This window comes from Spea bombifrons, chromosome 8 (genome assembly GCF_027358695.1).
Source record: "Spea bombifrons isolate aSpeBom1 chromosome 8, aSpeBom1.2.pri, whole genome shotgun sequence".
Lineage (NCBI taxonomy): Eukaryota > Metazoa > Chordata > Amphibia > Anura > Pelobatidae > Spea > Spea bombifrons.
In genome coordinates this window covers 6,262,538-6,279,391 of record NC_071094.1, presented here as the reverse complement: position 1 = coordinate 6,279,391, position 16,854 = coordinate 6,262,538, and the positions used below count along the sequence as shown (strand labels likewise).

The 16,854-nt window shown below is 47.1% G+C and overlaps 3 protein-coding genes and 1 long non-coding RNA gene across 4 annotated transcripts; 1 reads left to right on the top strand and 3 right to left on the bottom strand.

The window, feature by feature from the left end:
• Window positions 1-4,393: 4,393 nt before the first annotated feature.
• TOR1B (torsin family 1 member B) lies at window positions 4,394-8,700 on the bottom strand. The gene is made up of 5 exons (XM_053472830.1): window positions 8,394-8,700; window positions 7,303-7,568; window positions 6,479-6,654; window positions 5,827-5,954; window positions 4,394-5,051 (listed from the first exon to the last, which is right to left on the bottom strand). The coding sequence occupies exons 1-5, from the start codon at window positions 8,596-8,598 to the stop codon at window positions 4,807-4,809; spliced, it is 1,020 nt and encodes a 339-aa protein (XP_053328805.1). The 5' UTR covers window positions 8,599-8,700; the 3' UTR covers window positions 4,394-4,806.
• A 212-nt stretch (window positions 8,701-8,912) lies between these two features.
• Window positions 8,913-10,433, bottom strand: LOC128502887 (C-type lectin domain family 4 member E-like). The gene is made up of 4 exons (XM_053472840.1): window positions 10,280-10,433; window positions 9,625-9,776; window positions 9,414-9,523; window positions 8,913-9,329 (listed from the first exon to the last, which is right to left on the bottom strand). Exons 1-4 carry the CDS (start codon window positions 10,422-10,424, stop codon window positions 9,167-9,169), a joined length of 570 nt encoding a protein of 189 aa, XP_053328815.1. The 5' UTR covers window positions 10,425-10,433; the 3' UTR covers window positions 8,913-9,166.
• Window positions 10,434-12,586: 2,153 nt separating this feature from the next.
• On the bottom strand, window positions 12,587-16,586 carry LOC128502879 (torsin-1A-like). Its single transcript, XM_053472832.1, has 5 exons — window positions 16,393-16,586; window positions 15,276-15,541; window positions 14,717-14,892; window positions 13,812-13,939; window positions 12,587-13,190 (listed from the first exon to the last, which is right to left on the bottom strand). Exons 1-5 carry the CDS (start codon window positions 16,565-16,567, stop codon window positions 12,946-12,948), a joined length of 990 nt encoding a protein of 329 aa, XP_053328807.1. The 5' UTR covers window positions 16,568-16,586; the 3' UTR covers window positions 12,587-12,945.
• On the top strand, window positions 13,393-13,986 carry LOC128502899 (uncharacterized). Its single transcript, XR_008355179.1, has 2 exons — window positions 13,393-13,487; window positions 13,898-13,986. It is a non-coding gene; the product is annotated as an uncharacterized LOC128502899 (long non-coding RNA).
• Window positions 16,587-16,854: the final 268 nt, after the last annotated feature.

The following is a 16,854-nucleotide window of genomic DNA, read 5'->3' as shown; positions in this document are numbered from 1 at the left end:
TGTTCTTGGGCCACTCCATTGTCGCTTTGGCGTTGTGCTTGGAGTCATTATGCTGATAAATGATTCATTTAATTGTTTAGCAGTCTATAGCAAGGTCTCTTGGAATTCCCTCTCTACATCTCGATCCCCAGCTGCATCTGAAACGTTTTCCACCATCGCAGGCTGGGCTGTCATATTGAGGCAACCACGCTAAAGTTGTAGATGAATTGCTTAATGTGGGTAGACGATTAGGTTCCATTTTCATTTTACGTTAAAGGTCTAGAATTTAATTGAGCCTTAGGTGGTCCAAACTGAAAATAGGAAATATGTGTATGAAATAAATGGCAATAATGTAACAAGCGAGTATGTAATTAGGGATGTATAACTGTGTGTTAGCATGTGTAAGAGTGCGCAAGTGTGTGTGAGAAAGAGTATGGTGTATGTGAGTGTGTAAGTGTGGGTTGTATGTGTAACTTGGGGGGGGGAGGGGGCCAATGGGGGCCACTTGGCATTACCTATCCATGAGCCAGAAGGTGCCATCCGGCCCCTGCCCTTGTTGTTACGTCTGAATAGTATGTATTGCTGGGAGAGGTTCTCCAAAAACTGTTAACGTTCTTTTTATTGCAAAACCCGTCTTAAAAGTAACTCTTTGTTGGCATTTTATTAAGTATATGAAAAGGAATGTGAAGCGGTCTCAGCTGCTCAATGTCTGAAGAGAACACAAACTGATGCTGGCAAAAGAAATTAGAAATATCGCTATTCTATTCCTGGAAGACAAGGCATATTAAAGATGTTTATAAATATTTCGACCATCTGCAACAATATTTCAGATAATCTATGTATCTGCCCATAAAATATTAGATACATTTTATGGATGCTTCAAAAATGCACTTTTCTATAGGTGCAAGCTGCGTTTCTGCTATAGTTTTCTCAGAAACCGACACCGCTACAAAGCACCAAGTATCATTTTTACACTTCAAATGCCTTTAGCTCTGGAACGAAATCATGGATGTTTCAGCCGTAGAGGACACTTTGTAACATGACCACAGCCCAGCAATATCGCCGGCTACTAAGCTGAGAGGACTCATCAGCACCGTCTTGGTATTCACTGATGAAGCCCAGAGAGGCCAAACCGCTTCATGGGGGTTTTGCTATTTTCTGATGTTCGGAGAGCCACGTTGAGGTTAGACGGCCATCAAAGGACATGCCACCTTATATGCCCCTTTCCAGAAGGTCATCACTGAGCTGTAAGAGACCGACCCCCTATAACTCGATGACCAGGAACCCTTTGGGATATTGGGTAACGGGACCGGAGGCATCTACGCATCACTTTTGAACGACTTGTCTGTTTTGAGTCCCGTACCAGTAATAAAAGAAAATAAAAATATTTAAGAGCAGCAAAGCCCGAAGACGTGCTCCCGCGCATGCAGATAACTATTAAGGGATTCGTAGCGTATCAACCACGCTAAGACAAAAGAGCTGCAGGGCAGATACACAAACCTATTATTTGAGCGCGTTGGCTGCTGAACCATTTCGCGTGAACATAAAATAACCTGTCACTGATTGAATACAAATTGCTTTGACGGATCCATTTGAGGCCAATTACATTCTCGCCCTTATTCACCTTTAAGCAAGATAAATGTCACTCCGCTGGTTACACAGATTGTACCTGTCCTACATCTCCCCCGATCCCCACTGCCGGTCAAAAAACATATATACAGCCTTTCCACCATGACCTCTGACCTCCTCTGGTAAAGAAAGGATCATGATATCAACGTTCCACCTGTAACAAAGTAACCGGTCCTTGCCTTTTTACTGAGGGTCCATATTAAAACTGCACCTGGGATTTGCTTATCCGAGAAGAGCCTCCACAACTATTGGGAGAGCCACGGGGCCCCTTCCAGCAGAATTAAAGCTGCAGTTCCACTCCCGCGACAAACCTCATCCCTGCATGCCTGTATCCCGACTGGCCATCTGTATTTTGTAAAAGGTTAACAAGCGGGCCAAGAAAAGTCGGTCACGATGAGTCATTCCAAATAATATTTCTATTTTTCATATGGTTTTTGTCATGCTTTCCAAACTTGTTTACTTAAGAAAACCCTGAATTACTGTCTTTGGCTCACTGGTGCCTTGTCTTCAGATCTCGTAACATTTCTTTAGCTGCAGGAGGTAAAACTACTGTTGGTCCAACTCAGGGCCACCGTTAGACATCTTGGGGCCAAGTGCCAACTTAAAGACAGCCCTCTTGTCTCGTTCGACCCCATAGTGTGTACAAAAGAGGCAGAATCCTCCCCGTTTTTGCTGGAGGACAAAGCAAACTGCAAGTTTAAGATGTTTAGGGGTCCTCAATAAGAAAAACATGGGTGGTCCCGATGTGGACCTCTAGCTTCCTCGCAGAAAGAAATACCAATCGCTTCGCGCTTAGAACTATCGGCTTGTCGGTTCACCTCTCGGGTCCCAAAAGCTTATACTTTCCCCAACAAAGGAGCGTTAGATGCTCTGGCAAATCAAAGGGTTAAGGTTCCTCCGTCATAATGGTGGGAGAGCAATAAAGGCATGCGAGGAAGGAAGGGTCTGGGTGTAGTTTCCTCGGCTTTCAGAGGCAAACAATTACTTCTAACCTTGGACGTGTGACGTTAAGTGTGTGCCAGCTTCATAAAAGCGAAAAAAAACAGAACTTCAATGTGGATTAAACACACGGCAACCTGCAGGGTCCCTAAAGCAAGGGCAGGTACCCTTCACCAGACGCACCATGGGCTTCAAGAGCCTGTCCGCCAATACCCCGTCCAGCCCTGGGTCTGCTCCATGACGATATCCCTCTCCACTTCTATAGTGGAGAGAATGCATTGGGGGGATCCCAGCCACCCCCTCGTTGGCCACCATCCTCGGTGGGCTCCATGTAACCGACCCATTGGGCACAGCGGGGGGCTTCAGGGGACATCGCTGCTCCGCTGCCTGCCTGACGTTACGGGGAAGCCCTCGGGCCAGTAAGTGAGCGGTGTTTTTACTTTTTTTTTTATGAATTAACCCCCGCAGTTTGCTTTACTGACCTCTAGAAGAAAAAAAAGTAATTCGAACCATCTCGCAGAATGCAGCGTTTCTTGCTCGGACGAGATGTTTGTAGAATATTTCCGTACAAGGCACCCGGAGCTGGGCCACAGCCTACGCCTTTCTGGAAGAACGCACGGTTGTAAAAACGTCTATCTCACAGAATCGACTAAGAAAAAAAAGCATCATTTTTCCTCAACCCCCGTAACATAAACAGAATTCAGTGGAAAACGCTTAATATACACTCCGTGCTGAACCGCTTCGCGTGGCCCGGCTTTTATCAGAGAACAGAAAGGTTTGGTTCTTGTGGCCTTAATCTTGCAGGGACTTTGAGATTCTCCAGTATTAGGGGCTGCGCTGGTTGCGGGGGTGATGGGGTCCTTTATAGGCTTCATGTCATCCATAGTAAGCACTGACCATCAGAGATGTTTATTTGAACCTTATCTCGCCTTAGTGACTTTATATCCTCTATGTATACCCCCCATGGGACAGCGACCCCTTTTGTAAATCCAACTAAGGGCTGTGCTTTTGCTTGACCACTTTGTGATGCATTGAATGAGAGCAGCGCGGTATGATGTCATAACCCCGCATCCTGCTTTAATACATTGCAAGGTGGTTGGACATATGGCCCCATCTCTAAGCAAGCCCTCAAAAGGTGTCCCAGTTCAGACGCCTAGGCTAGATTTAACTTCTGGTATAATTCAAACTATTTTTTTTTTTAACATAAATATTATTTAAAAACCTTGAGGTTGGGGATTACAGGACAGGTCCACCCATTTCTGGAGGAATTCCGATGCATTTCACGCTAGGCTATGCAAACATTTCTATATTATATATACACGCGGAGCTCTCTAAACAATCCGAGATAATAAAATAGAGGTTTGCTATTCAGTTATCAGTAAGACACCTGCCCGGAGAACACAATTTTTGGACTAAAGTTATATTTTTGGTTGTGTTGCCACCTAGTGGTCATAAAGCATAACAACCCCTTTCCATAAAAGCATGGAGGAGGAACGGACCCCAACTGAACAGGGAATTAAAGATCTTCCAACAGATTTTGTTAAGATATGCCGGATAATGATATCTCCAAGAGGCGACAACCCAGGACCTTCATCATCAGAGTAAGACAGACCTATCCTTTGTACAATGCAGATTGCAGCACAGATTATTATTTATTGTTTTATATAGCGCCATCAAAAGCCGTAGTGCTGTACAATGGCTCAGGGAACATGATTTTTACCCGTACAAACAAATATTTCAATTATTAAGCCATGTAGGACTCGCTGCCTTCCGTCAGAATGCCGACTTCTCCAGCAGGGATCGCTTTCCCCTCATCTCCCGGAGACTGTAATGCCAGGTAACACATTCAAGAATAAGCGTTCTACCGTATAACTGTTCTTTATTATTTACACAGGAAAAAGAAAGGGGACCTGATTTCAAAGTTTAAATTACAAAAATACATTCAATGTTAAAAAAAAATTGCTTAAAACTTTGAATTTTTTTTACACATATAAAAATATACAGCAATTGTAATGCAGCAATTAAACGCAAATCGACTTTCTCCAGGAACACATTCTGGAATCATCTTCCTTGTTGCACAAACCAGAATGTTAGGAGTCTGTGCTGGAATTGAAGGGGTTAATTACTTGTAAGTTAATATTTAAAATTGTTTAGTTTGGCATCTGCAAAATGTTTGGGACATAAAAAACAACCCAAATTAGGCACTCAGTACGAGCCCCCCCCTCCAGAATTATCCTTTCGGCTGAGGGCCACATGAGCTTAGAGGTAGAAGTCCAGCTTGACAGGCACCGTCTTGCAGCCTTTATCGGAGAACAGATTTAAGTCTTTTGGGTAGTAAGTCATCTCGTTCGCCACTCTCACGGCCACGTCTTCGTCGGGGACGAAGCCGCGCTCCTTCATTTCTGCGAGAACGCACATCTTCACGTGCTTCAACTCCAGAGGCAAAAACGGGACGAAGAAGTCAATCAGGTTCTTATCGATCAGACTGCTGTGCCAAAATCCACCTGGGAACGGAAGGACACAGAAGAGACAGAAGAGATAATTCCAATTGAACTGAATCAGATTTAAAACTTTCCGAGACTCAACTTGGACCTACGTGAGGAGCAGCCGTCAGGAGATCCCCTTACAAGAAGGTGAAAGCAAGGTCAAAGACAGCCTGACAAGCGCTGAAGCGGAAATCTTAACAACATAGCCGGATTCACGTGTGCTCCTTAGGATGTAATTAGACCATTGGGCAACATGGAGGCCAAAGCCCAAAACCGGGTGAATGGCCAACCAACATGAGCATAGCTCAACTCTTCTGGAGTCCCAAGTGGACAACCCATACTGGGGCGCGACTAGAGTTGGAGAGGGATAGGAGCCACGGATATACGCTCCTCTTTACAGAAGAGCCACCAATCTCCCCAACCGGTACCAATTTCCTCGGGATAATAATCTCTGTTCCGATTAGGAGTTCAGACTTCTCAAAACCTATGTTATGGTCTATAAGTGGCAGAGATCAAATAATAATGAAACTCTTCTGCCCCAACTACTTAAAGTAATGATATTAACCTAATTGTAGCTTTATTGCCGTTCTCGGTTTCAATGGACAAACAATGGACAGGCAGCATATCAGAAATCATCCGAACAAATTGGGCCCTCACAAGCATCATGCAAGTTAGCAAGATGAAACTGACTTTTATAAAGTGTACTTCTCATGATTTGCCAAAATAACTCGTCCAAGATCTGACCCAACATCTCGAGTCCCAAACTGCGGAGATCCCCAGGAACGGCACTCACTGTTGATGTTGTTAAACATGCCGATGGAAAGCACGTTCTCGAAGTCTTTCAGCTGCAGATCTTCTCTACTCTTTCCCGCTTTCCAGAAGTCCAGCGTCTGACGGGTTATCAGATCTCCCCCTGCATTACTGAGAAGACAGGACGTTTGATCTATACATCTGCTACGTCACTCACTCTTTACAGCATAACCCAAGCGATACACAGATAATAGAATACCCGAAAGCAAATAGAATCAGCATAAGCAGCGAAGCTATTCACTAAGGTCCAAGTGCAGAGGAGTTCAGCAGGTTGAATAGATTAAGATGAGTTTTTATGTTATATCACGTCTTGGAGGGCAGCGTAACGTGTGTGTGTGGGGGGGGGTACGGCAAATAAAAGGGCCACCATCAGTAGGGGTCCAAGCAGTACCCATGTATGGGGTCCGGGTCTCCCTGATCGGTCATGGGCCGCATTATTGGCCCTAGCATCCTGCTACCTGTGTCTGGGTCCCTGCCAGCTTTGGAGGCTGGTGGCCCCATTGCGAGCATGAGTTTTCTGCTAGAGAAAGTAAATTAACTCCCAAACATCCAACCACCCCCCCATTGAGTGCAGAAGGAAGTTTTGCATCTCCAGCCCCGGGGCGGCAGCGTTCGGCGCGGTACACAGACCTCACCTCAGGAAAAGGAAGACTGCTTTGCGATAGGACACGCCGTCCAGCGATTCATAGTAGTCCAGAAACGGCTTGATGGCATCGAGGAGCTCAGGGTGCATCTTGTCCATCTCGTCGAATATAAATAAGGAGCGCGGACAGTTTGTGACGTTGCCTTTAATCCACGAGTGCAGCTGGTCCTACGGCGGAGATCGAGAGGTCAGCCGCTGCACTTTGTTACGCTATGACATCTTAGAACACGAACCGCCATCGTCACCGTAAGATAAAGATTAATGCCTTCTGCGCCGTCACCTCCTTAATTCCAAATGCAGTTAAAGGGACAGTTTAATGTCCTGGGCAGCCGCACCAAAGAAGAATGCATACTAAAGAATAAAGATCCTCCAGCACAATGAGAGTACTTGGTTGCCACTGATTGGCTGCAGCTCGATCTCCTCTGCGCTCCGCCAATTCTCACCACTGACTGGCTGCTCAAATCAGCCAATCAGTGGCAGGATCCCAGTGAACTCGATGATACAATGCCCACCATGTCCCCCTCGGAGCTTCCATCAACCCAAAGCTGGAGCGCACACATGGTGGATAACATCTCCTACGTGGGAAATACCCGGGGGAGAGGGGGCAAATGAGCACGGAGGGATTCTGCGGACCCCCCAGGCATTTGCAAGAGGGGCAGCGCAAGTTGTAATATGCATATGAAGGCTGGAGCGTCCCTTTAACGACTAAACATATCAATTGTTCTGTTCATATATCTTTCCCATAATAACGCAATAAAACATTCCTGGCCATAGCAGAACGGCTGCCGGCAGCCATCGACGCAAAGTAAAAGTCACCTTATATAACCGGATCTGGTTGTCGTGCGGGAAATGGGCCGTCGTCACAAAGAGATGGACGAACTTACTCTTCATGCCCAGTTTATGCACGTTTTCGGCTATTATTTTGCTGACAAAGTTCTTGCCCGTGCCGGTCCAGCCGTGTAAAGACAGCACGAGCGGCTTCTTGGGGCTGGGGTTGCCCATGAATCCGGTCAGCGCCCGCGAGATGGTTTTGTGAGCCAAGTGCTGCCCAAACAGCTTGTCGCGGAGATCAGCCTCCAGAGCTACGAGACAGAGAGACGCGACGGCAACCAATCAGCGGCCCCGTAAACAAACATTTACTCAGAAAAACATTAAATTCCAACAAACCGCAGACAGCGGCACACGTAAACACAGAACGCAGATCTTACTTCTTACACACGGGACAGGCACACCGCGCATGTATATAATATACAGACATATATGGCAAATAAAGAACTTTGAGCCCTGCGTGTACGCAGCATGTGTGCCATTTATCAGACAGGGGCCCTTAAAGTGCCAGGGTCGATTTTAATCCCTAGTCCTGTGATACCCTCATACCCAGCAAACCTCCCGAGAGAGGGCATCAGAAGAAGAAAGACAGAAGGGAAACCCCAGCCCTGTATAAACTAATGTCATTTTATTCCCTGGAGCCATCATTGCTGTCAGACGTGTGATATCTTGGGTGACTTTCCCAGCTCAGTCACCACACTGAACTGACGCTTTATGGCAATGCTAATGAAGTCTGCTCCTCCATAGACTATCATTAGTCAGAGTGTATGAGTGTGTGATTAAGACTGAGCCATTCTACTGCTTCCTACAGGCAGTATGATAGGGAGTTGGGGTGTTTAGTAGATCTGGGCTCAGATAACAGAACGAGAACTCATACAAATGGCAGATATGTAGCTACCCAAAAACATATTATAGGGGGAAACTAGAACTTTTAAAAAATGAAACAATAGGGGAAGTTCCCCTTTAAGATCCATCGCAGGACTACTTCCTTTAAATAAGGACATTTGGGAGGTGCACATAAGGAACGCACCGGTGTTTAAAGCGCCCCCCGCAGCCGCCGGCTCCATCTCCCCACTTACCGGTGGCGTTGAGCGGCTGACCGTCACGGCAGCACTCCACCAGGCGGCCGCAGTAAAAGTCCGGGGAGCTGAGGTAGCCGGTCAGAGCCGACGCCGCTGCTATGGCGATTCCTACGCTAATGGGCTCCAGAGCCTTCACCGGCCCGAAGAGCAGCGCCAACAGCCCCAGGAGCTGCCCGACCCGCACACCACATAACGCAGCCATAGCGATCCGCACCGCTCCCTCACTGTGTGCGCACCCTCTGCCGGCAGATACTCCGCGCCTGCGCACAATAGCTGTTATGGTCCCTGTCACTACCTGTAGCTCTTATAAAGCCTTAAGCAGATCCCGACCCTGACACCTCTAAACACTAATGGGGCATCTTAAAATCCACCTGACACCCCTAAAAATGAATGGGGCATCCCGAAATCCACCTGACTCCCCTAAAAAGAATCGGCCATCCCAAAATCCACCTGACACCCTTAAAAACGAATGGCATGCTCCGGGAATGTAATGTTGCATTTCACCCAATCAGGAGAAGCTCCAGTGGGTTCTTTATTCCTGTCATTTCTTTGAATTTATCGGAAATGAAAGTGAAAGTAAGAGAAAACCACACGCGACACTTAAAGGATTCAACAGGAAGAGAAAGGTCAGGATAACAGAGGGTCAGAGGTTTACATGGAAAAAACGCAACAGAAGCTTATTATGTTTCCAGTGAGACGGTCTGCAGACGAGGGTCATTGTCTCCTGAAGGCCAGAAGGTACTGAGATGATGGGACGTGTCCTCTGTAGGTCAGTTGCTGAGGACGTCGCCGTTCCACCGGAGCTGGTGGGCTATGCGCTCGCAGACGCTGCTGTAGAACCTGAAGCATTTCTCGTCGTTCCAGCCGGAGCCCGGGGTCACCGTCACGCAGTCTTCATTACCCATGTTATTCGGCTGGTTCAACATCCAAAACCTGCAGGGACGCAGAAGACGGTCAGCGGCCCCCCCGAGAGGCAGGTTCTACCCCCTGAATAAAAACCCGGCATTGGTATCTCACCTGAGGGTCGTATCGTATGGGGTTCCATCTACCCAGCGCCAGTCTCCTTCTATATCCCGGTCCGACAATCCGATCCAGGAGGTCCTCTTCACAAACCCCTGCATGAAATACTGCAACGGAAAGGGGACAATGAAGACTAGGAACATAGAAGCCACCAGCAGACCAGAACCCTAATCAGTCGTTGGTCTCGTCTTGGATTCAGGAGCCCTACCTGCTTGTCTTCACTTTTAATCACAGCCAGGTGACCTCCTTGCCTCTGACACCATTGCAGGCTCTCCTGCCAGCTAAGCGCATGCGGAGACAGCAAGTAGCAGGACTTCTCGTACAGCTGCCACCCTGGGGGGCAATAAAGGCAGGTCTTACCTGCAAAACACGAGAAGTGTGTGTGAAACCTCTAAGATTAGTAATTCCGATACAGGTAGAAGCTGCGGGGTATCATGTCAGCACACAATGGGTTACATGCAGTCCTATACGGTCTATATATCTGCTTTAAGTGCCATTGCTAATGACCAGGGGGTAGGTGGCAGAAATTGCACTAAATGCCCCATATACCATATGCCTTCCAGGTCTCCGGGTCACTCTCCTCTTTCTCGGGAACAGACTTTTAGCCACGCCCCCACCCTGTCTAAATCTCCTCCCACTCCCAACCCTTTTAATACTAACTGGGGCTAGCCCTCCTCTCGCATGGCTAACCACACCCCCTTGCATAGCTAGCCACACCCTTATGCTAGCCACGCCTTCACGAAGCCACTCCCCTCAAAGAGGACGCAATCCATGTAGCCTGGTCCCTGTATGGACACTTCGCCTATAGCCCCTTATGACACCTATACCCTTTTATCACTATATCAGACAATGATGAGGCTCACTAGCGGCCCCTGACTCCCTCGGTTGGCAGTTCTGCAGCAGGACACTCTCTCGAGGGACAAGTAGGTGATTTTCCACCAGCTTCTCGAACTCCTTGAGTAGGCCGGTGTAGTTCTCTTGGAGCTCTCGGTATTTCTGCTCCTGCATGTTGATCTGGTGGAGAAGTTGGGGTAACGTCTGGTCTCGCAGGGCCGTGTAGTTCTGTAGTAAGGAGGACAGGTTGGCTAGCAGGAGGAGGCTCAGGTGCTGCTTTTCCTCTAGAACCTCCATCGAGAGGTTCAGATTAAAGCTCAGCTCATCCCTTTCCTCCTGATATCTGCTAAGCTTGACGTTCAACTGCAGATCTGAGAGAAAGGAGAAACCTGCATAAGAACCCCCATTCCCGGTATCATTGAATGCCCTAAGCTCTACCAGAAATGATTCTTAAATCACAAATGTTTGGGTCATTCATAGCTTTTGGTGGGAACACTTAATTGTCATGTGACCAAAAAGCAGATACTGATAGGATGTCACCGTAAATGAAATAATAAAAGGTTTGAGTTGCTTAACACTCTATGGCGTCCAGCTAATGATTCGTATAAGTGGAACAGCAGTAGTAGCGGATTCAGCGAGCTTTCCCTAACTATACAGAGAGTAAAAATGTTACTAAACGATCGAGTAAAAGGATTATGTGAGGATATGCAGCGTATGAAAGGGGGATATAACTCACAGAGCGGCAGCAGAGAGACGCACACGGTCAGTAAGAGGATGATCAGGACGATCCTCCCCGCCAGCACAGAACGGCCGTACGCCGGCTCCGATCCAACCTCATCCTTCCAACAGACCCTGCGACTAACGCCGGAATCATAGAAATGACATCATTACTTAAAGAGTGAGATCCTCGGACATCAGCGAAACGTCCCCGATCGCTGCTACATCATGATGGGGTCCCTTACAGCTAAACCGTCCCCATCCACTAAATGCGTTTATTCAGAGGCATCTCAAAGTTTTCAACACAGAAACTTTTTTTTAAATTTTCTGGCTAGTTTTATTTTCCATGTAAATTCCCCCAAAACCCCCAGTGCTTTACACAAATAAGCCGGTTGTTTATACATCGGGGGGGGGGGGCTGCACTTACAGTGGGCAGGACCTGCTCCTCCTGGGTTCTGCTCTCGTACTTTCCGAGTCCTGTCGCGCCAACTCAGCCAGCTTCATAAACTCCAGCTCCGCGCAGACGTTCCTTTCCCGTCTTTCCTCCGCCTCGGCTCTATCGCCGTCCGGATCCGGAGACGCGCCGGTACCATCCGGAGCCGGAGACGCGCCGGTACCATCCGGATCCGGAGACGCGACGGTATCATCCGGATCCGGAGACGCGACGGTATCATCCGGATCCCTCTCCCACGGCACCATCCCTACCCTTCTGTTCTTCTCGTTCCCAGGCATCGTCTTTCCCGCACTGACGCTTCCCTTCTCTAACCCCCTTTTCAGATGCTTCCTCGCCTGTCACCAATGTCCTTGTCACAGCATCGCAGTCATTGATACAAAATCGCAACTTTTTAATCCACCGCATCCTGCCCCCCCGACAGAAAGACAATAACCATTCTCAGGGTTTTGCGATGTGATTTGTTGAACACTCTGTTAAGTATACAAACGTGTTTTTGATTCTTTGTTTCTGGTGGAAAGCTTGAAAACTATTCCTTATAATGGAATAGTTCAGCCGGCACAGACAAGCTGTTTGTTGCTATGATAAATACCAGTTTTGCTCCAGAATCATATTTTTAAAGGGACGCTCCAACCATTATACGCACTTTAGCTAAGCGGTCCCTTTAAACTTACAAAGTTTGCAGAATCCCCTCAAATGCATTGGCCCCTTTGCCCATGCCCTAGATAATGAATGAGGTGCGTGAATGAGGTGTGTGAATGAGATGCGTGAGGCTGAACACATCTCCTGACATCCGGCTTTGCGAGTGTTGTGGGGAAAGTAACAAGACCCCCTAACGTGCGCAGCGAGTGACCCCGCCGAATTCAAAGATTACGAATCCTAGAAAGGGATACGGGGGTATCGGGGAGGCGTTATTGACAGGAGTAAGAGAGCTGCAAAGCCCCTTAAGGAGAATACATCCAAATAGGAAATTCTTAATTGCCACCAATATTCAACCCGGATAACTTAGGGCACTTAGGGGTAGTTCTTCAACTTTTAGATCACCATCCTATGAGGCTTGACCAGTCTATGACATCATATGCCTTCCAGGACCTGCGGGCTATCCCCCGTTACCAAACAATTAGTCGGTGGCTACAACCCCATAGAAACGAACGACACGCAAAGTCCGTCATTATAAATACATCATTTATCAAAATAAGTCCCAATTTTCAGATACAAAATTTTCGTGACGGCCTTCATATCATTTGTCACCCTCCCAACAGTGAAGGGGTTAAAGTGTAAATTCTGGCGGGTTATTTAAAGTCACGTGAAATGCTTCGGAAATCCACCGGTAGTGCGAGAATTCATCGCCGGGCGGACAATGTCCTTATTGTCCCAACATAAAGTGTCGCACTTGGGAAAGAAGGCTTCGGTGAGGACAACTCCACAGACTGGCAACAAAACACCACAGCTGATCTTCATTTTAGTTTTTTTCTTTAAAAAAGTTAAAATTAATCGGACCCCCCCCCCGCAAAGTTTTTTAATCGATCATAGATAATAATCCAGTTTAGTGGAGACGACTTTGCAGCCTTTTACGGAATAAGCTTGTTCCTCCTTGGGGTAATAAGTCATCTCCTTTGCAACGTTGGCCACGATCTCCTCGTCCACCTCGTAGCCGCGCTCCCGGAGCTCTTGCTGAACGCACATCTTCACGTGCTGAAACTCCAAAGGCAAGAACGGTACAAAGAAGTCAATGACGTTCTTGTCTATGAGACTGCTGTGCCAAAATCCACCTGTGGCAAAGTAAAAGGGGTCACTGTGAGCTGTGCATTGGAACACAAACCACTTCTCATGCCGCACATTGCCGTCTGGTGGGGTCGTCCATCTCCAATGTGAGAAGCTCTCCTTTATTAGAGAGGCGCTCCAGCCATCCAGCACTTTAATGCATGGGCCAGCTGCGTGGGACCTTTAAATTATCATCAATGGCCGTACTTCCCGGTCACTGATTGACAGCTTCAAGCAGCCAATCGGTGGCAAGAATCACGGGTAAGAAGGCAGCTTTTGCAGCATGGTTGCAATTTATATGTTAAGTAAGTGCTTTATTTTGTAAGAATGCATTTTAAGTACTGAAAGAGGGTTAGGCACAAGGGTTACTCATGCATTCTTTCTTAGTGGGTCTGCCCGGAACATTAAACTGTCCCTTTAGGATTCATAGAAGTAGGTGGATCATTTAACTATTACAGATTCAGTTGTTTTAATTAAGTCACCTGACTCCTCTAAATCATGGGCTGCCACCAGGGAGCTTCCCGGTTGTGGTTGAACGACTCCCATGACTTCGCGACCCGATAAATGTTGGCGTAGAACCATTTGGTCCAAAGACAGCCCAGGACTGCTGGGGTTCTCTTAATACTCACTGTCCTTATTGTTGAAGGCAGACAGAGACAGGCGATGCTCCACATCGGACAGTCTGATGTCTTCTCTGTTCTTTCCTGCCTTCCAGACATCCAGAGCCAGCTCCGAAATGATTTCACCTCCCGTGTTACTGAAAAAGGTGGACGGAGAGAGTAGAGATATACACACAAGAGTAAAGGGTAAAAAAAAAAAAAATAATAATAATTAAAAAGCTGATTACAACTTCAAAGGGAAAATGATTCATTGATTTAGTTGTAAAGATCAATGTATTGGTTAATATTAAAAAAAAAAAAATGTATTTGTTTAATTGCAATACACACTACTGTTCAAAAGTTTGGGGTCAGTTAGAAACGCCCTTGTTTTTGAAAGAAAAGCAAATTTTGTCCACTGAAATAACATGAAATGGATCAGAAATCCAGCGCAGACGGGGTTAATGTTGTAAATGGCTATTGTAGCTGTAAACGGCTGATTTTTAATGGAATCTTTTCATAGGCGCTCATCGCTCTTTATCACTCCCATCACTCCTGTGTTCCAATGGCCCTTTATCACTCCCATCACTCCTGTGTTCCAATGGCCCTTTATCACTCCCATCACTCCTGTGTTCCAATGGCCCTTTATCACTCCCATCACTCCTGTGTTCCAATGGCCCTTTATCACTCCCATCACTCCTGTGTTCCAATGGAACTGTGATCCAAGTTCAGGTTTAAAAGGCTAATTGATTGTTAGAAACTCTTTTGCAATTATGTTACAGCCAGAAATATCCTTATTTTCCATGAAAACAGCTGAGTGACCCCCAAACGTTTGAACAGTGGTGTAAATACGTTGATAGTGCCGGCAGAAAGAACCCATTGGCCCGTCAGATTCTTCAATCACCTTTTTGGGTCTCCAAAAGCGCTGCCCTTCATACCTGAGGAAGATGAAGATGGCTTTGCGGTAGGACACCCCCTGTATGTGGTCGTAATAATCCAGGAAGGGTTTAATGGCATCGATCAGCTCGGGGTGCATTTTATCCACTTCGTCAAATATAAAGATGGAGCGTTCGCAGGCCGTCACGTTCTCCCGGATCCACGTCTGCAGCTGGTCCTGTAGCGGCGTAAACACAGGGGGACGGTCACCTAAGCCGTTAGTTAAAGCCACGTATAGCTTGTGCTTCATCTGCCTCATGGAAGCTGAGACAGGAGGCAGCCCGCGGCAGAACCAGTATTATTCTAAACCTGCCCCCTTGTGTTGATGATGGGGCACAGAGATGGCACCGGCGCGCTGTTTGGGGCACAGACATGGCACCGGCGCGCCGTTTGGGGCACAGAGATGGCACCGCAGTTTGGGGGAAGTTGGTGACAGGTTACTTGGTGAAGTCGGGGGGGGGTAAAGAGGTGGAGGGGTTGCCACAAAAAATTGGTGTTGTTAGAAAGCCTTCCTCTCAGTCCTGCCCCAAAAAGCCAATTAATTAAAGAGGTGATTTTTACCTTGTACGTGTCGAGGAGCTGAGCGTGGGGGAAATGAAGCGTGGCTACAAACTGATGCACGAACTTGCTGCTCATCCCTTCGGGGTAAATATTTCGGGCCAGGATCTGACTGACGTAGTTTTTTCCGGTTCCTGTCCAGCCGTGGAAGGAAAGCGCGAGCGGCTTCTTGGGATTCTTATTCCTCATGAACCCAGACACTCCTTTCACCACCACCATCTTCACCAGGTGCTGCCCAAATATTTTACGGTCAAAATCCAGCTCCAGCGCTGGGGGGGGGGCAAAGAGGACCACCGTTACTTGCACTATACACACACACATATATATACATACATACTATGAAAACCCATAACAATTCCGGCTTATACTTATATTTAAGGTGTAATCGCCATGGAAAAATGACAGCGACGTCTCGAATATATACATTTTGATCTATGCAGCACCGTAGCGAACGTATAGATCAAACAGTTACACAGGTTGTGGACGACATGTGTCTGCCACGCAGGGGCAATAAGATGAATACAAATCAGCGGAGTACCTAGGCGGGGTGGAGGAGGCAGCTGATGCCCCGGGAAAATATTTTTTGCCTTATGGGGAGAGTTAATGAGAAACCGGATTCGAAAAGTGGATCCGAATGAACCCTTTCAAGATCTCGGTGTGTCGATGGATAGCAGGACAAAAACAAATAGACACCAACGATGTACAAAAAGCAGGAAAGGTAATAAAAACCAACCTGTCATATGGCTAAAGAGCGTCAGCTTTACATTAGGGGGCGGTGAGGACAGATGTACTTAGGGCCTGTTGGTAGCTATTGGTGTAACTGAGAGGGGCATTTAGAAGAAGTTTAATTTACAACCTAATGTCTTGCTGTTTCTATACACATTATTGGGGCTTTTAGGGCTGTAGAACTCTGTGATACCCTCATACCCAGCAACCTAAAGAGGGGAAACAGGGAAGGCAGCAGGGTGCAGGGACTTGGGTCCTAAAGAGGGACACATGGTGGGTATTTAGGTGAGATGTATGCACTTTGCTAAGTGGAGGAATGCCGAGTATCTAATCATTCACTCCTAGTTACAAAGTGCACGACAAGCCCCCGTTCACCTGTCTCCTCGCACCGTACCTGTAGCGTTAAAAGTCGGTTCCTCGTTGCAGCATTCCCGGAAGTAACAGTTCAGCTTATAATAAGAGATCAGTCCGGTTAGGACCGACACTGTCCCGATTGTCATGGTAACAGGCTCCATTGGGCTCACCAGGCCCGGGAGAAGTAAAAACAAAACCGAACCGAGGAGTTTCATGGTCCAGACCAGCACTCATTTCCCGGTTAGGGATTTCAGTCTGCAAGTGACGTCACTTCCTTCGCGCCTCCGCCGCCATTCCTACTAAGGGCAACACCCACAGTCTTCACAGGGCTCACTTATATCAAGCAATATCATGCATTTCTTTAAGTGACCACCCACTGCTGCTCATATCACAATAATATATATATATACACGCACACACACACCCCCAAATAATTAATATGACATTTGACAACCAGTACCACATTTCTGAATCAAAAAATCATTGTTTTGGGCACAAAGTA